General features: G+C 46.6%; 1 protein-coding gene across 1 annotated transcript in view; it reads left to right on the top strand.

The window, feature by feature from the left end:
- The window catches only part of LOC137422153 (protein unc-13 homolog B), a 745,568-nt gene that overhangs the window by 535,822 nt on the left and 187,040 nt on the right, over nt 1–22,706 (top strand). The window contains exons 21-22 of the mRNA XM_068108912.2: nt 7,127–7,212; nt 7,586–7,712. Of these exons, the coding sequence (XP_067965013.2) occupies nt 7,127–7,212; nt 7,586–7,712 (213 nt within the window). The remainder of the gene's footprint in view (nt 1–7,126; nt 7,213–7,585; nt 7,713–22,706) is intronic.

Below are 22,706 nucleotides of genomic sequence, written 5' to 3'. Positions count from 1 at the left end.
TATTGGTTGCAATTGTGACGTCTATTTTCCAACGTTGGCCTGACGTTGTCTATTGGTTGCAATCGCGACGTCAATTTTCCAACGTTGGCCTGACTTTGTCTATTGGTTGCAATTGTGACGTCTATTTTCCAACGTTGGCCTGACGTTGTCTATTGGTTGCAATCGCGACGCTATTTTCCAACGTTGGCCTGACGTTGTCTATTGGTTGCAATCGCGACGCTATTTTCCAACGTTGGCCTGACGTTGTCTATTGGTTGCAAACGCGCCGTCTATTTTCCAACGTTGGCCTGACGTTGTCTATTGGTTGCAAACGCGCCGTCTATTTTCCAACGTTGGCCTGACGTTGTCTATTGGTTGCAATCGCGACGTCAATTTTCCAACGTTGGCCTGACGTTGGCTATTGGTTGCAATCGCGACGTCTATTTTCCAACATTGGCATGACGTTGCCAATTGGTTACAATCGCGACGTCTATTTTCCAACGTTGGCCTGACGTTGCCTATTGGTTGCAATCGCGACGCTATTTTCCAACATTGGCCTGACGTTGTCTATTGGTTGCAATCGCGACGTCTATTTTCCAACGTTGGCCTGATGTTGTCTATTGGTTGCAATCGCGACGCTATTTTCCAACGTTGGCCTGACGTTGCCTATTGGTTGCAATCGCGACGCTATTTTCCAACGTTGGCCTGACGTTGTCTATTGGTTGCAAACGCGCCGTCTATTTTCCAACGTTGGCCTGACGTTGTCTATTGGTTGTAAACGCGACGTCTATTTTCCAACGTTGGCCTGACGTTGTCTATTGGTTGCAAACGCGCCATACATTTTCCAACGTTGGCCTGACGTTGTCTATTGGTTGCAATCGCGACGTCATTTTCCATCGTTGGCCTGACGTTGTCTATTGGTTGCAAACGCGCTGTCTGTTTTCCAACGTTGGCCTGACTTTGTCTATTGGTTGCAATTGTGACGTCTATTTTCCAACGTTGGCCTGGCTTTGTCCATTGGTTGCAATCGCGACGTATATTTTCCAACGTTGGCCTGACGTTGTCTATTGGTTGCAATCGCGACGTCAATTTTCCAACGTTGGCCTGACGTTGTCTATTGGTTGCAATCGCGACTTCTATTTTCCAACATTGGCATGACGTTGCCGATTGGTTACAATCGCGACGTCTATTTTCCAACGTTGGCCTGACGTTGCCTATTGGTTGCAATCGCGACGTCTATTTTCCAACATTGGCCTGACGTTGTCTATTGGTTGCAATCGCGACGTCTATTTTCCAACGTTGGCCTGACGTTGTCTATTGGTTGTAAACGCGACGTCCATTTTCCAACGTTGGTCTGACGTTGTCTATTGGTTGCAATCGTGACGTCCATTTTCCAACGTTGGCCTGACGTTGTCTATTGGTTGCAATCGCGACGTCCATTTTCCAACGTTGGCCTGACGTTGTCTATTGGTTGTAAACGCGACGTACATTTTCCAACGTTGGCCTGACGTTGTCTATTGGTTGCAATCGCGACGTCCATTTTCCAACATTGGCCTGACGTTGTCTATTGGTTGCAATCGCGACATCCATTTTCCAACGTTGGCCTGACGTTGTCTATTGGTTGTAAACGCGACGTCCATTTTCCAACGTTGGCCTGACGTTGTCTATTGGTTGTAAACGCGACGTCCATTTTCCAACGTTGCCTGACGTTGTCTATTGGTTGTAAACGCGACGTCCATTTTCCAACGTTGGCCTGACGTTGTCTATTGGTTGCAAACGCGCCGTCTATTTTCCAACGTTAGCCTGACTTTGTCTCTTGGTTGCAATTGTGACGTCCATTTTCCAACGTTGGCCTGACGTTGTCTATTGGTTGTAAACGCGACGTCCATTTTCCAACGTTGGCCTGACGTTGTCTATTGGTTGCAAACGCGCCGTCTATTTTCCAACGTTAGCCTGACTTTGTCTCTTGGTTGCAATCGCGACGTATATTTTCCAACGTTGGCCTGACGTTGTCTGTTGGTTGCAATCGCGACGTCAATTTTCCAACGTTGGCCTGACGTTGTCTATTGGTTGCAATCGCGACGTCTATTTTCCAACGTTGGCCTGACGTTGTCTTTTGGTTGTAAACGCGACGTCCATTTTCCAACGTTGGCCTGACGTTGTCTATTGGTTGCAATCGTGACGTCCATTTTCCAACGTTGGCCTGACGTTGTCTAATGGTTGTAAACGCGACGTCCATTTTCCAACGTTGGCCTGACATTGTCTATTGGTTGCAATCGCGACGTCTATTTTCCAACGTTGGCCTGACGTTGTCTATTGGTTGTAAACGCGACGTCCATTTTCCAACGTTGGCCTGACGTTGTCTATTGGTTGTAAACGCGACGTCCATTTTCCAACGTTGGCCTGACGTTGTCTATTGGTTGCAATCGTGACGTCCATTTTCCAACGTTGGCCTGACGTTGTCTATTGGTTGCAATCGCGACGTCCATTTTCCAACGTTGGCCTGACGTCTATTGGTTGTAAACACGACGTCCATTTTCCAACGTTGGCCTGACGTTGTCTATTGGTTGCAATCGCGACGTCCATTTTCCAACGTTGGCCTGACGTTGTCTATTGGTTGTAATCGCAACTTCTATTTTCCAACGTTGGCCTGACGTTGTCTATTGGTTGCAAACGCGCCGTCTATTTTCCAACGTTAGCCTGACTTTGTCTATTGGTTGCAATTGTGACGTCTATTTTCCATCGTTGGCCTGACGTTGTCTATTGGTTGCAATCGCGACGTCCATTTTCCAACGTTGGCCTGACGTTGTCTATTGGTTGCAAACGCGCTGTCTATTTTCCAACGTTGGCCTGACTTTGTCTCTTGGTTGCAATCGCGACGTATATTTTCCAACGTTGGCCTGACGTTGTCTATTGGTTGCAATCGCGACGTATATTTTCCAACGTTGGCCTGACGTTGTCTATTGGTTGCAATCGCGACGTCTATTTTCCAACATTGGCCTGACGTTGTCTATTGGTTGCAATCGCGACGTATATTTTCCGACGTTGGCCTGACGTTGTCTATTGGTTGCAATCGCGACGTATATTTTCCAACGTTGGCCTGACGTTGTCTATTGGTTGTAATCGCGACGTCTATTTTCCAACGTTGGCCTGACGTTGCCTATTGGTTGCAATCGCGACGTCTATTTTCCAACATTGGCCTGACGTTGTCTATTGGTTGCAATCGCGACGTATATTTTCCAACGTTGGCCTGACGTTGTCTATCGGTTGTAATCGCGACGTCTATTTTCCAACGTTGGCCTGACGTTGTCTATCGGTTGTAATCGCGACGTCTATTTTCCAACGTTGGCCTGACGTTGTCTATCGGTTGTAATCGCGACGTCTATTTTCCAACGTTGGCCTGACGTTGTCTATCGGTTGTAATCGCAACGTCTATTTTCCAACGTTGGCCTGACGTTGTCTATCGGTTGTAATCGCGACGTCTATTTTCCAACGTTGGCCTGACGTTGTCTATCAGTTGTAATCGCGACGTCTATTTTCCAACGTTGGCCTGACGTTGTCTATCGGTTGTAATCGCGACGTCTATTTTCCAACGTTGGCCTGACGTTGTCTATTGGTTGTAATCGCGACGTCTATTTCCAACGTTGGCCTGACGTTGTCTATTGGTTGTAAATGTGCCGTCTATTTCCAACGTTGGCCTGACGTTGTCTATTGGTTGTAATCGCGGCGTCTATTTTCCAACGTTGGCCTGACGTTGTCTATTGGTTGTAAACGCGACGTCTATTTTCCAACGTTGGAAACTCTATCTCTTTGCTGATGACTCCACTCTCTGCCGCTCCATTCCTCTTCCCTCAGATCGGCAGTCTGCTGCCTCCTCACTCTCTGAAGACCTGGACAAAATCACAGACTGGTCAAACAAGTGGAACATGTCTTTCAATCCTGACAAATCTCACACTCTTACTATGTCTCTCCGAAAAGATCGACTGGACAACCCTCCCATCTACTTTCTCAACAATCCTCTCCAAGAAGTTCTGTCGCTCAAGATTTTGGGTCTCACTATCTGCCATGATCTTTCTTGGGAAAACCACATTTCAAAGCTGGCCTCCAAAGCCAGTCGCCGACTGGGCATCCTCCGTCGTGCGAAGTCCTTCCTCGGCACACCTGAGCTCCTCACCACATACAAGGCTTTCATCCGCAGCTCAATGGAATACTGTTCTCCCCTATGGGCCGGTGCTCCTGCCTCACACCTAGCTCGGCTTCACGCTGTTGAAACCAAAGCTTTCAGAATTATTGGAATCTCCCGCGATGAAGCTATCTCTGAGGGCCTTTCACTCACTCACCGCAGGCAGGTAGGTGGTCTTTCTGTCTTCTACCGACTCCTCTCCGGCCTTGCACCCCCAGCTCTCTCTGTGCTCTGTCCCCCAAATATTCCTACAGGTCGCACAAGATCTGCCAGCAACCCTCTGATGGTTAAACTGCCGAAATCTCGGCTCTCCGCTCACCTTCACTCTTTCATTCCTCTTTTCTCCCGCCTCTGGAACAAACTCCCTCACTCCCTTCAATCCCACTCCTCCCTCCAGGTCTTTAAAACAGCTGTTCACCACCATCTCTTATCTTCCCCCATCCAAAACCTTGATCTTTTCTACCCCCGCTAATTCACCCCAGATCCACCTTGTTTGAAATTCCAACTTCTTTCCTGGAAGTCCTGGCAGTGTCCATATGTTTTATACCTCTCCCACTGCCCCCTTCCCACGCCCCCCCCAAAGCCCTCGCCCTCTCTCAGATCTCTCGATGTCTCCATGTCTCTCGGTCCCTGCTCTCAAATGTTGTGTTTGTGTCCTTCCCCCTCTCTCCCCATCTTGTCTACCGCTCCCTATGTTATATGTTTTATGTGTCGGTTTGTCTTTCTGTGTGATTAATGTTCGCTCTTTCACGAGCCTCGATATTGTATACAAAAAAAAAAAAAAAAAACGTTGGCCTGACGTTGTCTATCGGTTGCAAATGCGCCGTCTGTTTTCCAACGTTGGCCTGACGTTGTTTATTGGTTGCAAACGCGACGTCTATTTTCCAACGTTGGCCTGACGTTGTCTATTGGTTGTAATCGCGACGTCTATTTTCCAACGTTGGCCTGACGTTGTCTATTGGTTGCAAACGCACCGTCTATTTTCCAACGTTGGCCTGACGTTGTCTATTGGTTGTAATCGCGACGTCTATTTTCCAACGTTGGCCTGACGTTGTCTATTGGTTGCAAACGCGCCGTCTATTTTCCAACGTTGGCCTGACGTTGTCTATTGGTTGCAAACGCGCCGTCTGTTTTCCAACGTTGGCCTGACGTTGTCTATCGGTTGCAAACGCGCCGTCTGTTTTCCCACGTTGGCCTGACGTTGTTTATTGGTTGCAAACGCGCCGTCTATTTTCCAACGTTGGCCTGACGTTGTCTATTGGTTGCAAACGCGACGTCTATTTTCCAACGTTGGCCTGACATTGTCTATTGGTTGTAAACGCGCCGTCCATTTTCCATCGTTGGCCTGACGTTGTCTATTGGTTGCAAACGCACTGTCCATTTTCCAACGTTACCCTGACGTTGTCTATTGGTTGCAAACGCGCTGTCCATTTTCCAACGTTACCCTGACGTTGTCTATTGGTTGCAAACGCGCCGTCTATTTTCCAACGTTGGCCTGACTTTGTCTATTGGTTGTAATCGCGACGTCTATTTTCCAACGTTACCCTGACGTTGTCTATTGGTTGTAATCGCGACGTCTATTTTCCAACGTTGGCCTGACGTTGTCTATTGGTTGTAAACGCGACGTCTATTTTCCAACGTTGGCTTGACGTTGCCTATTGGTTGTAAACGCGACGTCTATTTTCCAACGTTGGCCTGACGTTGCCTATTGGTTGTAAACGCGACGTCTATTTTCCAACGTTGGCCTGACGTTGCCTATTGGTTGTAAACGCGACGTCTATTTTCCAACGTTGGCCTGACGTTGTCTATTGGTTGTAAACGCGAATCCAAACCAAATTAGTTTATTGGTATCGGTCGGAGAAAATGACCAAAAAATGTAATTTTTTTTATGAACATTTTGAAAAATCAAGATGCAGCAGACAAAGGGTTAATAAGTGTTATTTGATGTGAAATCCTCCACAGGTGACTGACTGGCGGATACCTTCAAGGGTTTACAAGTTAAACATGGAAGCGTTAATAAAAACTGGCGGCTGCGCAAACTGAACCCGCCTGTTGCCATGGATTTTACCTTTTGGAAACCGTTGACGTGTCAAACAGGAATATAGATCGTTCTGATTTTGCTTAACCAATTCAATGATGCAATACGCAAATGTTGTTCAAATTTCAAGTCAATCGGATGAGAATTGACCATTTTATGCAACCTTGACCTTTGTCCTTTTGATCCCCAAAAATATCAATGGTCTAGCTTTTGATTGGTGAACCAATTCAGAGACCCAATATGCAAATTCTTTAAATTTGAGGTCAATTGGCGATTTTATGTGAAGCTGGCCTTTTGACTTTTTGACCAAATTGTTAATTTGACTTCTCCATATTCTCATAATAAAGCTTTGTTGAAAATTGGATGACATCAACTCAAATGGTAAAAAGGTTACTGCCCGGACGCCGGACGGACACACAGACAGTCAGACAGACACACAGAAGTGATTGCAAAACCCCGTCTTCCACTGCGCTAATTGCAAACTGGCACGGAACCTAAGCAAATTAACCAATCCAAGTTGGATTGCTGCAGTTAAGGCAAAATAATGAAAGGGATGCAGCAGCTCAGTCGGACAAGAATAAATATTGATAGAGAAGTGTACACGTGACTGTCCGTCTGGCTCATAACGTCTTGTTGGGATTTATTCTAAGTGTATGCATTGGCGGGTGTTTATAGAGCTGCGCATCCGAACATTTGACGTTAACATTTTGAATTTGATGATATTGAGATTCCTTTTTACCTTTTGGCATCCTCCTCTTTTTTTTTTTTGGTGCTTCCTTTTTTGTTTCTTCCTGATCATTGGTGGATTTAATTGCTGTTTTGTTCACCAGCCATTTGTTGTTGGTGTTGTTGGCCGTCTCTGGGCATTATTGTGGCTTTTTGGGCAAAGCTTAAACAAATTTGATTATCACTTTTTGTCTCTGTAGGTTTCCACAAGAGCTGAATGTTGGGAAGGTGAGTGCTGAAGTCATGTGGAATCTTTTTGCCATGGACATGAGAGCAGCTCTGGAGGGTATGTCTTACAATCCCTTTCCAATTTAATATATAATTTAATATACATAATATATAAGATGTCAATGCCATATTGCCATGGCTCGAGCTGATATGCCTCTCATTACTCCCTTGTCTTGTTTGTGATTTGTTGAAAGTGTAAACATATGTAAATGTATGAGCCACGGAGCACAATATTAAGAATAGATGAAGAATTATGGTGGAATTAGAAGTTGGACAATGCACCTTTAACCCTCTACAGTCTACATTAACATGATGCACCTGTGTTATCACCTAATCGACGGGGACTTTAGAAGAGGGCAAATGTGCCACATTCCATATGTCACTTTATATAACTCATTGTTCCCCTACCATGCGTCTCATTTGTCTTGCAGAACATGACAAGCACAGGATGTGCAAAAGTGCCGATTACATGAACCTTCATTTTAAAGTGAAGTGGTTGTACAATGAATACGTGCGAGACCTGCCTGCCTTCAAGGACAGAGTTCCCGAATACTCTTCGTATGTTTGTTTTTGTTTCTTTGTGCATTAATTCAATTAAACTTCTAATGGAATTTGTTTATATAAATTGCTTGCTATATCTCTCAGTAATTAGAATTACTCCATCACGTTCATATATCTACTGTATCTGTGTCATGTACACTACATGACCATAAGTATGCGGACACCCCTTCTAATTAGTGGATTTGGCTGTTTCATCCACACCCATTGCTGACTGGTATATACAACCAAGAACACAGCCATGCAATCTCCATAGACAAACATTGGCAGTAGAATAATGGGCCGTACTGAAGTGATTTGTGATGACTTTGACAATGACTTTGATGACAGTGACTTTCAACATGGCACCGTCATAGGATGCCACCTTTTCAACAAGTCATTTCATCAAATTTCTGCCCTGCTAGAGCTGCCCGGGTCAACTGTAAGTGCTGTAATTATGAAATGTAAACGTCGAGGAACAACAACATCTCAGCCGCAAAGTGGTAGGCCACACAAGCTCATAGAACGGGACCGCCGAGTGCTGAAGCACGTAGTGCGTAAAAATCATCTGTCATTGGTTGCAACACTCACTACCGAGTTCCAAACTGCCTCTGGAAGCAACGTGAGCACAACTGTTCGTTGGGTACTTCATAAAATGGGGTTTCCATGGCCGAGCAGCCGCACACAAGCCTAAGATCACCATGTGCAATGCCAGGCGTCGGCTGGAGTGGTGTAAAGCTTGCCACCATTGGACTCTGGAGCAGTGGAAACGCGTTCTCTGGAGTGGTGTATCATGCTTCACCATCTGGCATTCCGACGGACGAATCTGGGCTTGGCGGATGCCAGGAGAACGCTACCTGCCGGAATGCATAGTGCCAACTGTAAAGTTTGGTGGGGGGAGGAATGGGGCTGTTTGGGCCTGTCTGGGGTGTCTGGGCTGCCTGGGGCTGTTTTTCTGGGGCTGTAAAGTTTGGTGGGGGAGGAATTGGGCTGTTTGGGGCTGAATGGGGCTGTTTTTCATGTTTCGGGCTCGGCCCCTTCGTTCCAGTGAAGGGAAATCTTAACGCTACAGCATATAATGACATTCTAGACGATTGTGTGCTTCCAACTTTGTGGCAACAGTTTGGGGAAGGCCCTTTCCTGTTTCAGCATGGCAATGCCCCCGTGCACAAAGCAATGTCCAGACAGAAATGGTTTGTCGAGATCGGTGTGGAAGAACTTGACTGGCCTTTTTTTTTTTTTTTTTTTTTGTATACTGAATCGAGGCTCGTGAAAGAGCTAACATTAACTTCACAAACAATTCGACCAGACAAACAAAATACACAGAAAGAGGGAGCGGAAGACAAGATGGGGAGAAAAGGGGAAGCACACACACACACAACATCTGAGAGCAGGGAGATGTGTGGAAGGGAGAGGGCCCGGGGGGAGGAGGCGTGGGAGGGGGGGGGGCAGAGAGAAGTATAAAGCACAAGGACACCAAGGACTTCCAGGACAAAAGTTGGTATTTCAAAAAGTGGAATTGGGGTGAAATTAGCAGGGGTAGAAAAGATCAAGGTTTTGGATGGGGGAAGATAAGAGATGGTGGTGAACAGCTGTTTTAAAGACTTGGAGGGTGGAGTGGGATTGAAGAGAGTGAGGGAGTTTGTTCCAGAGGCGGGAGAAAAGAGGAATGAAGGAGTGAAGGTGAGCAGAGAGTCTTGATTTTGGCAGTTTAACCATAAGAGGGTTGCAGGCAGATCTTGTGCGACCTGTAGGAATATTTGCGGGACAGAGCCCAGAGAGAGCTGGGGGGGCAAGGCCAGAGAGGAGTCGGTAGAAGACGGAAAGACCACCAACCTGCCTGCGGTGAGTGAGTGAGAGGCCCTTGGAGTTAGCTTCATCGCGGGAGATTCCAATGTTTTCTGAATGCTTTGGTTTCAACAGCGTGAAGGCGAGCTAGGTGTGAGGCAGGAGCACCAGCCCAGAGGGGAGAGCAGTATTCCATTGAGCTGCGGATGAAAGCCTTGTATGTGGTGAGGAGCTCAGGTGTGCCAAGGAAGGACTTCGCACGACGGAGGATGCCCAGTCGGCGACTGGCTTTGGAGGCCAGATTTGAAATGTGGTTTTTCCAGGAAAGATCATGGCAGATAGTGAGATCCAAAAGCTTGAGTGACAGAACTTCTTGGAGAGGATTATTCAGAAAGTGGATGGGAGGGTTGTCCAGTCGGTCTTTTCGGAGAGACATCGTAAGAGTGTGAGATTTGTCAGGATTGAAAGACATGTTCCACTTGTTTGCCCAGTCTGTGATTTTGTCAAGGTCTGCAGAGAGTGAGGAGGCTGCAGACTGCCGATCTGAGGGATGAAGAATGGAGCGACAGAGAGTAGAGTCGTCAGCAAAGAGATAGAGAGGATTTTCAAGAGAGTCAGAGAGATCATTGATGAAGACCAGAAAAAGCACAGGGCCCAGAACACTGCCTTGGGGAACTCCAGCCTGAACAGGAAGAGGAGATGAGAGAAACCCATTCAGGGCCACACGTTGACTACGACTAGAGAGGAAGTCCACCAGCCATGCGTGGAGATTTCCATGGATACCAAAAGAGGAGAGTTTGGTGAGCAGAGCGGGGTGCCAGACTGTATCGAAGGCACGTGATATGTCAAGGGAGACTGCTCTAATTTCCTGTTTGGCATTGAGGACCTCCATCCATTGTTGAGAAAGCAGAAGCAGCATGTCCAGAGTGGAGTGTCCAGGTCTGAAACCAAATTGATGATCAGAGATCAAGCCATTGGAGAAGAGGAAAGATTTCATATCTGAAGCAATGATGGATTCCATGACTTTGCTGATAATTGGGAGAAGGCTGATTGGTCTGTAGTTGCTGGGATCTGTTTTTGCACCTTTTTTGTGCAAAGCGGTGATGTTGGCAGATTTCCAAGCAGATGGAAGATGACCTTGAGCAAAAGAGAGGGTGAAGAGAACAGAGAGGGGGAGTGAAAGAGCGGAAGAACATGATTTTAGGACCCGTGGGCTGATGCCGTCAGGTCCAGTTGCAGAATCAGAGTCGAGGGTTGACAGAAACTTTTCCACCTTGTCAGGAGGAAAGGACACAGAGTCCAGGAGCAGCTGGGTACGACTGGGTATGGTGGGTACAGAGAGGGATGGATTTGGGACACAAGATTTAGAGGCAAACACAGAGTTGAGGCATTCAGCTTTTTCACGTGCGGAGTCAGCCGTGTGGCCATTTAAGGTGAGGGAGGGGATGGAGGGGGAACAAACACCAGAAACAGATTTCACCAGATGCCACCAGGATTTGGAAGAGGGAGACAGATAAGAGAGTTCGGTCCTGAGGACGGAGAGATATTGTTTCCTGGCTCTCCTGAGGGTGGACACACACTTGTTTCGGGCTTTGTGAAAGGAAATGAGATTTCCTTCCGTTGGATTTGCTTTCCAGGAGACGAAAGCAAGTTGTTTCTGGGCAATAGCCTCACCACAAGATTCCGTGTACCATGGACGGGAGGAAGCGTATGACAACTGAAGACGAGAAGGGATAAATCTGTGCATGAGAGAGAGCAATTTACTTTGGAAGAATTCCCAGGATGAGTTGATGTCAGAGGCAGTAGAGATGGGAGACCAGTCCAGATGATTGATGGCTGCTTGAAGACCGTGCCAGTTGGCCTGAGTGAAATGCCAGACTCGTCGACGCTGAGGAGGCTCTCTGAAAATGGTCAGAGAGATGTCCACTTTAACAAGCACATGATCAGAAGAGCCGATTGGAGCAGAAGAAGAGCAGCAGACATTTTCAGGGAAGTTAGTCACAACCAAGTCCAGAAGAGAAGATTCTCCGTTGACTGAGATCCGGGTTGGGAAATTGACAGATTGTGTCAGTCCCAGTGAGTCACAGAGGCCTGCACAAAGCCCTGACCTCAACCCTATCGAACACCTTTGGGATGAATTGGAACGCCGACTGCGAACCAGGCTTAATCCCCTAACATCAGTGCCCGACCTCACTAATGCTCTTGTGGCTGAATGGAAGCAAATCCCCACAGCAATAAAAAAAAATTTGTTTGTTTTTTGTATACAGAATCGAGGCTCGTGTAAGAGCTAACACATTGAACATGAAAACATCCACAGACTTATAAAACATGCAAAGAAGGGAGCGGGAGACAAGAGGGGGAGGGAGAGGGAAGCACACAAGCACAACAGTGGAGAACAAGGATGTCAGTAGATCTGTGGAAGGGGAGGGCTGGGGAGGAGGGAAGGGGTACATGGTATAAAGCAAATGAACAAACCAGGAATTCCTCCTAGAAATTTCAGGAAAGAAGTTGGGGATTGAAAGAGGCGGATTTGGGGTGTTTTAACGGGGGTATAAAAGATCAAGATTTTGGATGGGGGAAGACAAGAGATGGTGGTGAACAGCTGCTTTAAAGACCTGGAGGGAGGAGTGGGGTTGAAGAGAGTGTGGGAGTTTGTTCCAGAGGCGGGAGAAAAGAGGAGTGAAGGTGAGCAGAGAGTCTTGATTTTGGCAGTTTCACCAGAAGATCAGGTCTCGCGTCTCGTCTCGCGTGAAAAGTCTCGCGAGATCACGGCGAGGTCACGTCTTTTCGAAGCTGCTCCATGCGCTCACGCTTTCGAAGCTAAGTGATATTTCTCAATCGTGTTTTTGTCGAGATTGTATCTATCTTTCGGTGTATGTACCTATAGCGTATCTTTTGGAAAATTTTCGGTGCTAATTTTTCGTACATGTATACACAATCGTCGGTTAATGGTATCGAGTATTCTGCGGCCTAGTACTCGTAGGCTTGGACTACCGTACCGTCTCCGACCTTGTGGTTTGTTTTTCTCTCAGCGATTCGTCGAATGCGCTGAAATTATTTTCGTTCTCTGTTTCGTCCCAGTTGTTCACCCCGTACCTCCTTGTTTAATATCTGTACTCACAAAAAAAAAAAAAAAAAAAAAAAAAAAACACCCAAAAAAACTTTCCTTCCCAGGTCTTATTCGTTTATTTGTTCTTTTTGTTCGTTCGTTCTTCGTTCGCGATCACGCGGTTAGAAATGTATAATCTCTCCCCTGAACAACTATTTTCTCTCATATATTATAACACCCTTTTCTTCTTTTCCTACAAAAGGATGCTTTCGTCTTGCTCACCAAATCTATTCATTCCAAAAAATATATATAATACCATCTCTTACAGTTCCTCCTTTCTACATTCCCTAAACTATCCAGAACTCCATCCCTCCTCCAGTGTCCTCAAACGTATTTTTGACTCGAAGGTCTCAAACTCATTTTGCAAAAAATGTTCGTTTCCCATGAATCGTTCACTTTTCAAAATCCAATCTCACCCCTCCCCTCCAAATCCTCCCCATCACCCATCCCTTTCAAATCTCCCCCCTTGCCCCTTCCCTCCCCTCCCTCCTAAACTCCCCCCACACCCCTCCCCTCCGAGACTCTCCCTCGCTCCTCCCCTCCTAGACTCCCCTCTCACCCCTCCTCCTCAAAGCATCCTCCCTGCTTCTTCCTCCTTCCAACTTTCACCTTCATCTCCCCAAACCTTCTGCCTTGCTCTTCCCCCTCCTCAAATAACACCTCACTGTGCCTCACCCAATCTCCATCAAACCTTTTGTCCGCCCCATTCTTCCCTTTCTCCAAGCTATTCTGAAATCTCTGACACACCTTCAACAGCTCTCCCTACCTCTTCCTCCTCTTCCACATCTTACCCTACCCCCCCCCCCCCCTGTTCTGGACCCGATGCTCCCCCTTCCTCTTCATTAACGGTATGGACCTCAAACATCCGGGGCCTTCGCTCAAACTTGACTGACCTCTCCATACAGGTTGCTTCTGACAAACCAGATGTGATCTGCTTAACAGAAACTTTCCTCCTTCATGATGTCTCTGATGCCTTGGTATCTCTCCCAGGTTACTCCCTCCTCCGGTATGATAGACCTGAGCCTCGTCCTGGAGGTGGGGTTGCTATCTTTATAAAAAACTCTCTTCCTCACTCGCCCTCCACTGCCCTCTCTCCACCTCACCCCCAGGAATACCTTTGGCTACGGCTTCCCCTTCGCTCCCACCTTTTGTTCATATGTGTGTTGTACCGTCCACCAATCAGCGATGACTCCATCTACATCTCACTGTCTGATAATATGGACCAACTTCTATCTACCCATCCCAACTCTCTCTTCCTCATATGTGGTGATTTCAATTGTCACCATGCCAGTTGGCTGGGTGTGGGTACCTCTCTCACCAGCCATGGCTCTTCAGCAAAGGACTTCTGCGACTCACTGGGACTGACACAATCTGTCAATTTCCCGACCCGGATCTCAGTCAACGGAGCATCTTCTCTTCTGGATTTGGTTATGACAAACTTCCCTGAAAATGTCTGCTGCTCTTCTTCTGCTCCAATCGGCTCATCTGATCATGTGCTTGTCAAAGTGGACATCTCTCTGACCATTCTCAGAGAGCCTCCTCAGCGTCGACGAGTCTGGCATTTCACTCAGGCCAACTGGCACGGTCTTCAAGCAGCCATCAATCATCTGGACTGGTCTCCCATCTCTACCGCCTCTGACATCAACTCATCCTGGGAATTCTTTCAAAGTAAATTGCTCTCTCATGCACAGATTTATACCATCTCGTCTTCAGTTGTCATACCCTTCCTCCCGTCCATGGTACACGGAATCTTGTGGTGAGGCTGTTGCCCTGAAACAACTTGCTTTCGTCTCCTGGAAAGCAAATCCAACGGAAGGAAATCTCATTTCCTTTCACAAAGCCCGAAACAAGTGTGTGTCCACCCTCAGGAGAGCCAGGAAACAATATCTCACCATTCTCCAGACCGAACTCTCTTATCTGTCTCCCTCTTCCAAATCCTGGTGGCGTCTGGTCAAATCTGTTTCTGGTGTTTGTTCCCCCTCCATCCCCTCCCTCACCTCAAACGGCTTAACGGCTGACTCCGCACGTGAAAAAGCTGAATGCCTCAACTCTGTGTTTGCCTCTAAATCTTGTGTCCCAAACCCATCCCTCTCTGTACCCACCGTACCCAGTCGTACCCAGCTGCTCCTGGACTCTGTGTCCTTTCCTCCTGAGAAGGTGGAAAAGTTTCTGGCAACCCTCGACTCTGATTCTGCAACTGGTCCTGACGGCATCAGCCCACGGGTCCTAAAATCATGTTCTTCTGCACTTTCACTCCCTCTTTCTGTTCTCTTCACCCTCTCTTTTGCTCAAGGTCATCTGCCATCTGCTTGGAAATCAGCCAACATCACCGCTTTGCACAAAAAAGGTGCAAAAACAGATTCCAGCAACTACAGACCAATCAGCCTTCTCCCAATTATCAGCAAAGTCATGGAATCCATCATTGCTTCAGATATGAAATCTTTCCTCTTCTCCAATGGCTTGATCTCTGATCATCAATTTGGTTTCAGACCTGGTCACTCTACTCTGGACATGCTGCTTCTGCTTTCTCAACAATGGATGGAGGTCCTCAACGCCAAACAGGAAATTAGAGCTGTCTCCCTTGACATTTCACGTGCCTTCGATACGGTCTGGCACCCTGCTCTGCTCTCCAAACTCTCCTCCTTTGGTATCCATGGAAATCTCCACGCATGGCTGGCGGACTTCCTCTCTGATCGTAGTCAACGTGTGGCCCTGAATGGGTTTCTCTCATCTCCTCTTCCTGTTCAGGCTGGAGTTCCCCAAGGTAGTGTTCTGGGCCCTGTGCTTTTTCTGGTCTTCATCAATGATCTCTCTGACTCTCTTGAAAATCCTCTCTATCTCTTTGCTGACGACTCTACTCTCTGTCGCTCCATTCCTCATCCCTCAGATCGGCAGTCTGCAGCCTCCTCACTCTCTGCAGACCTGGACAAAATCACAGACTGGTCAAACAAGTGGAACATGTCTTTCAATCCTGACAAATCTCACACTCTTACAATGTCTCTCCGAAAGGACCGACTGGACAACCCTCCCATCTACTTTCTCAACAATCCTCTCCAAGAAGTTCTGTCGCTCAAGCTTTTGGGTCTCACTATCTGCCATGATCTTTCTTGGGAAAACCACATTTCCAAGCTGGCCTCCAAAGCCAGTCGCCGACTGGGCATCCTCCGTCGTGCGAAGTCCTTCCTTGGCACTCCTGAGCTCCTCACCACATACAAGGCTTTCATCCGCAGCTCAATGGAATACTGTTCCCCCCTCTGGGCTGGTGCTCCTGCCTCACACCTTGCTCGGCTTCACGCTGTTGAGGCCAAAGCTTTCAGAATCATTGGAATCTCCTGCGATGTAGTCAACGCCGAGGGCCTTTCACTCACTCACCGCAGGCAGGTTGGTGGTCTTTCTGTCTTCTACCGACTCCTCTCCGGCCTTGCTCCCCCAGCTCTCTCTGTGCTCTGTCCCCCCAATATTCCTTCAGGTCGCACAAGATCTGCCTGCAACCCTCTTCTGGTTAAACTGCCAAAGTCTAGGCTCTCTGCTCACCTTCACTCTTTCATTCCCCTTTTCTCCCGCCTCTGGAACAAACTCCCCCACTCCCTTCAATCCCACTCCTCCCTCCAGGTCTTTAAAACAGCTGTTCACCACCATCTCTTATCTTCCCCCATCGAAAACCTTGATCTTTTCTACCCCCGGTAATTCACCCCAGAGTCCTTGCAGTGTTCATATGTTTTAATCCTCTCCCACCTCCCCCCAAGTCCTCCCGATGTCCCTGCTCTCAAATGTTGTGTTTGTGTCCTTCCCCATCTCTTTTGTGTCCTTCCCCCTCTCTCCCCATCTTGTCTACCGCTCCCCTTGTTTTTTGTGTTTTGTGTGTCGGTTTGTCTTTTTGTGTGATTAATGTTAGCTCTTTCACGAGCCTCGATCTTGTATACAACAACAAAAAAAAAAAAAAAAAAAAAAAAAAAGGTTGCTGGCAGATCTTGTGCGTCCTGCAGGAATATTTGGGGGACAGAGCACAGACAGAGCAGGGGAGCGAGGCCGGAGAGGAATCTGTAGAAGACAGAAAGACCACCTACCTGCCTGCGATGAGAGAGAGAAAGGCCCTCAAAATCAGCTTCATCGTGGGAGATTCCAATGATTCTGAATGCTTTGGTTTCAACCGCATGAAGCTGAGCTGGGTGTGAGACAGGAGTACCAGCCCACAGGGGAGGGCAGTATTCCATTGAGCTGCGGATGAAAGCTTTGTATGTGGTGAGGAGCTCAGAAGTGCCCAGAAAGGACTTCGCACGACCGAGGATGCCCAGTCGGCGACTGGCTTTGGAGGGAAGCTTGGAAATGTGGTTTTCCCAGGAAAGATCATGGCAGATAGTGAGAACCAAATGCTTGAGTGACAGAACTTATTGGAGAGGATTGTTGAGAAAGTAGATGGGAGGGTTGTCCAGATGGTCTTATCAGAGAGACAATGTGAGAGTGTGAGATTTTTCAGGATTGAAAGACATGTTCCACTTGTTTGACCAGTTTGTGATATTGTCCAGGTCTGCACAGAGTGAAGAGGATGCTGCCTGTCAATCTGAGGGTTGGGATATGGAGCGGCAGAGAGTGGAGTCATCAGCAAAGAGATTGAGAGGATTTTCCAGAGAGTCGGAGAGATCATTAATGAAGACCAGAAAAAGCACAGGGCCCAGAACACTACCTTGGGGAACTCCAGCCTGAACAGAAAGGGGAGATTAGAGAATTCCATTCAGGGCCACACGTTGACTGCGACTGGTGAGGAAGTCCACAAGCCATGCGTGGAGATTTCCATGGATACCATAAGAAAACGTTATGACAACTAATTAATTTTCAAAAAGTACCATTGGAGGAGAGTTTGGTGAGCAGAGCTGGGTGCCAGACCATATCGAAGGCACGTGATATGTCGAGGGAGACAGCTCTGATTTCCTGTTTGGCATTGAGGACCTCCATCCATTGTTAAGACAGCAGAATCAGTCCAGAGTAGAATGACCTGGTCTGAATCCAAATTGATGATGCAAGATCAAGCCATTGGAGAAGAGGAAGGATTTGATGTCAGAAGCGATGATTGAGTCCATGACCTTACTGATTATTGGGAGCAGGCTGATTGTTCTGTAGTTGCAAGGATCTGTTTTTGCATTTTTTTTTTGTGTAAAGCGATAATGTTGGCTGATTTCCAAGCAGATGGCAGATGTACTTGAGCAAATGAGAGGATGAAGAGAACAGAGAGAAAGGGAGTGAAAGAGCGGCAGAGCAGGATTTTTAGGACCCGTGGGCTGATGCCGTCGGGTCCAGTTGCAGAATCAGAGTCGAGGTTTGACAACAACTTCTCCACCTTGTAAGGACAGAAGGACACAGAGTCCAGGAGCAGTTGGGTTCGACTGGGTAAGGTGGGTATAGAGAGAGATGGGTTTGGGACACAAGATTTTGAGGCAAACACGGAGTTGAGGCATTCGCCATTTTCACGTGCGGTGTCAGCTGTGTAGCCGTTTGAGGTAAGGGGGGGATGGAGGGGGAACAAACACCAGAAACAGATTTGACCAGACGCCACCAAGATTTGGAAGAGGGAGACAGGTTTGAGAGTTCAATCTTGAGTGTGGAGAGATAGTGCTTCCTGGCACTCCTGAAGGTAGACACACACTTGTTCCGAACTAGGTGGAAGGAACTGAGATTACCTTCAGTTGGATTTGCCTTCCAAGAGGCAAAGGCAAGTTATTTCAGGGCAACTGCCTCACCACAAGCTTCAGTGTACCATGGATGGGAGGAAGGGTAAGACAACTGAAGACGAGATGGGATAAATCTGTGCATGATAGAGCAGTTTACTTTGGAAGAATTTCCAGGAAGAGTTGGTGTCAGAGGGATTCGAGATGGGAGACCAGGCCAGATGATTTATGGCTGCTTGGAGACCTTGCCAGTTGGCCTGAGTGAAATGCCAGACTCGTCTGGATGTTCCAACATTAGTGGAAACTCGATGTTCCAACATCTGGTGGAAAGCCTTCCCAGAAGAATGGAGACTGTTATAGCAGCAAAGGGGGGACCAACTCCATATTAATGCCAATGATTTTGGAATGGGATGTTCGATGTTTGGGTGTCCACATACTTTTGGTCATGTAGTGTATGTGACATCAGCACTTCGTTTTTCTTGTTTTTAATCCATCATCCCCTAAGGTCTTTAATGAATGCAGGGGGGATTGAAGAAGGGCAGCGGGGAAGGGGTGAGACCAAAATATTTAGATGGGGGTGGGGTACACAACCAGAATAACAGATGGGAGTGGACCACAACCATAATAGTTAGAAGGAGGGGGAGATAGGATGCATCTATAATTGTTAAAATGGGGGAAAGGGGTGAGACCCAAAGATTTATAAGAGGGGAGGGGGCACAACCAGACCAGAATATAAGGGGACTTTGTGGGGGTGGGAGTGGTGCTGTAGACATGGCAGATATGTCACTGACACCAGATTTAGCTCGTCGAAGGAGTGGATATTTACTCGTTCTTGTACATGTCATTGATCTTACCTGATGTCTTACTTGTGAATGCTTTGGTATATCCCAGAGGTCGGCAACCTGCAGCTCTGGAGTCACATGTGGATCTTTAAGGACACGGGTGCGGCTCCCAAGCCTGATCGATACAAATCCACTTTTCCCATTATAAATGAATTTTCAGAAAGGTCTTTGTGAGTGTCGTGAAAGGATAAAATAATACTTGCGAACGCTGGCAGTGATAAGCAGGAAAATACATCCGATTGTGGGTGAATTCTGAGAGCAAGACCTACACATTGTGCTCCACGCATAGTCTGATCTCAACTACAGAGTTATTTCCTCCATCTTGCCGGCAATATTACACCTTCAACCTGTTGTGCAACCTGTTTAGAATCTAAACCCATCCTTAAAAAAGCTAGCGAAGCCCTAATCTTCACTGGACAGGTAAGCAAGAATCCTATAATGAACGACTTGTAACTACATAACAAACGAGATGTTGTTTTGATAACTCCTCCTTCAATAGAAGGTGCCAGTGCATGTGACGTCACCACATTTGTTGTCCGCTATCTTGGGGTACAGTACAAGCAAACAAAACGACACTACACGTGCACTGCATCATTGTATTTATATTTGTTAAAATAGGAGTTGAAACGGTGAATTTTGTCGTGACAATTGTGCCGAGAGGGAGGATTGGTTGTCATGTCATAGACTCAGTGTAACAATATGGGGGATTCGATATGGAGGCTTCACTTGCGAGTTATGAGGGACGTTGAAGAGGGATTCAGAATTGAGATTCTCACAATAGTCCAAGAAACCACAAGTGTGTGTGTGTGTGTGTGTGTGTGTGTGTGTGTGTGTGTGTGTGTGTGTGTGTGTGTGTGTGTGTGTGTGTGTGTGTGTGTGTGTGTGTGTGTGTGTGTGTGTGTGTGCGCGCACGTGCACACGTGCGTAAGTTGTTGTGCCATATCTGAACTGTATTGATGGATTGCGATCAATAAATTTCTTGAAGAGGTCAACTGTCAATATTCAGATCTTCTTCTGCACAACGAGGTATAGTGGCTTTCCAGGGGAAGAGTGTTTGTGTATTTTGCAGTCTGTCTGAAAGAGGTGAAGGTGTTTATGCAAGAAAAGATCTGTGAATATGCAGAACTTACAGATCCTCAGTGGCTACAGAGCTGTCACTTAATGGTGGACATCACCTCACATTTAAATGGCCTCAACAGAAAGCTGCAAGGAAAGGGAAACACAGCTCACTTGCTTTTCGAAGAGGTGCTATCATTTGAGTGAAAACTAGTATTGTTTGCGAGAGACATGGAGATATGTTCGCTGGTTCATTTCCCATCACTGAAACAATTCAAAGGCGTGACAAACTATGAGCTTGACACCGAGAACCTAAACAATGTGATACTGAAAATGCAAGAACCCTTTGCAGGGCAATTTCAGGAATTCAGAAAGGAAAAGGTAACTTTATCATTTGTGCTGAAACCCTGGGAAAACCACATTTCCAAGATAGCCTCCAAAGCCAGTAGAAGACTGGGAATCCTCCATTGTGCGAAGTCCTTCTTTGGCACACCTGAGATCCTCACCACATACAAGACTTTCATCCGCAGCTCAATGGAATACTGTTCTCCCCTCTGGGCTGGTGCTCCTGCCTCACACCTAGCTCGGCTTCACGCTGTTGAAACCAAACCTTTCAGAATCATTGGAATCTCCCTCGATTAAGCTGAGGGCCTTTCACTCTCTCACTGCTGGCAGGTTGTGGTCTTTCTATTTTCTAACGACTCCTCTCCAGCCTTGCCCCCCCCAGCTCTCTCTCTGGGCTCTGTCCCCCAAATATTCCTACAGGTCGCACAAGATCTGCCAGCAACCCTCTTCTGGTGAAACTGCCAAAATCAAGACTCTCTCCTCACTTTCACTCCTTCATTCCTCTTTTCTCCCGCCTCTGGAACAAACTCCCTCACTCTCTTCAATCCCACTCCTCCCTCCAGGTCTTTAAAACAGCTGTTCACCACCATCTCTTATCTTCCCCCATCCAAAACCTTGATCTTTTCTACCCCGTTAATGAACCCCAAATCCATATCTTTCAATCTCCGACTTAATTCCTGAAATTCCTTGTATTGTCAATTTGTTTTATGCCATGTACCCCTTCCCTTCCCCTCCCCTCCCCCCAGCCCTCTCCCTTCGAACAGATCTCCCGATGTCCATGTTCTCTAATGTCGTGCTTGTGTGCTTCCCTCTCTCTCCCCATCTTGTCTCCCCCTCCCTTTATTGTTTTATGTGTCCGTTTATGTTTTTTGTGTTTTATGTGCTAGCTCTTACACGAGCCTCGATCTTGTATACAAAAAATAAATTAAAAGGTATATAAGTAATTTATTGTCCTTTGATATGTAGTGGAAGTGAGAAGTGATAGCTCAAACTTTAAAGAAAAAATAGTTCTGTTTGAATTGGTATTGAAATTCCTACTATTCAACTTTGTGAGAATAGTCTTGCATCAGACGGACTCGATTCAAATTAATGAATTCGAATTGGTGGGTATTAAATTATCGAAACTCCATGGTGCTTAAATTTAACGTGAGAATTTCAAAAAATAACTGAGAATTTCATCTGATCTCATGAGAAATTTATATAACGGTTTACCTAACATTAACTTTTAAAAAGTACCATTGATCCATTTAATGTTCGATAAGCGCATACCTCCGCCAAGCTGAAGAGTTTAGTTTTTGTATCCCAGTGATAGGCCGGATCTGCATCCGGACCTGAACCGAAATCTAACCGGCTTTTTCTTGGCGCCGAACCAACTCGTCCACCACATTTTGTCATGACCTGTCCATAACATTTTGAGATATGTATCGTTTATTGCCCCCATTGTCTCTCAATGGTGAAGAATCACTTTCAAAATTATTGCATCTGGATCTTCACCAAAATCAATTGGTGTGTTGGGTGTGTGACGAGGATGAATAAATTCGTCTTTGTCACACACCCAACCTGTCCATCAGGTTTTTTCCTAATCCGTCCATTACTTTTTGGGATATCGTGCTATATATCTTTTTTGGTCCTCGGTAGAGGAGTTCAGAAGTGAGAATGCGCCACGCAGATGAGGCTGAGATTGCCAGTTTTCGGGAACGCTGACAGTGGGATTTCTTGGAACTTTCGAGAGCAAAATCTCTCACAAGATCAATGTTCTCTTGGTCCTTAGTAGCACTCGTTAGACAGCCACTGTTGCCTTCATTTTGATTGTTCACGCTGCCATGTGCTTGGAAGTGCTCCTGAAACCGCTGAATGCTCCCATTGGAAGGTCCATTACAGGTGTGGACATTGTAATACTGACAGTATCGTCGGCGCACCTGCACGTAGGATTTTGTCTCAAAAGTCACGATTTTCACTTTTTGTTCCACTGTGAACAGTATAGTTGACGTACTGACTATTTGTTAGGAATGGCATGCCACCACCAACACCACCATAACCTGCAAGAGGGAAGGATACATCATTAGAAAGGACGGAATGTCAGGCTGCTCAAATAGTCCACTTTTCTGAAACACCCTGAACATAGAAATAATAATAATCTTATTAATATGTATATTATGCATCAAAATAAATGTTTGGAATAAAAAATACAAATTAGCCAGAAACAAGGAAA

Source organism: Myxine glutinosa, chromosome 2 (assembly GCF_964187855.1).
Source record: "Myxine glutinosa chromosome 2, kmMyxGlut1.1, whole genome shotgun sequence".
Taxonomy (NCBI): domain Eukaryota; kingdom Metazoa; phylum Chordata; class Myxini; order Myxiniformes; family Myxinidae; genus Myxine; species Myxine glutinosa.
The sequence above is the reverse complement of the archived record's forward strand: the minus strand, read 5'-3'. Positions and strand labels throughout refer to the sequence as shown.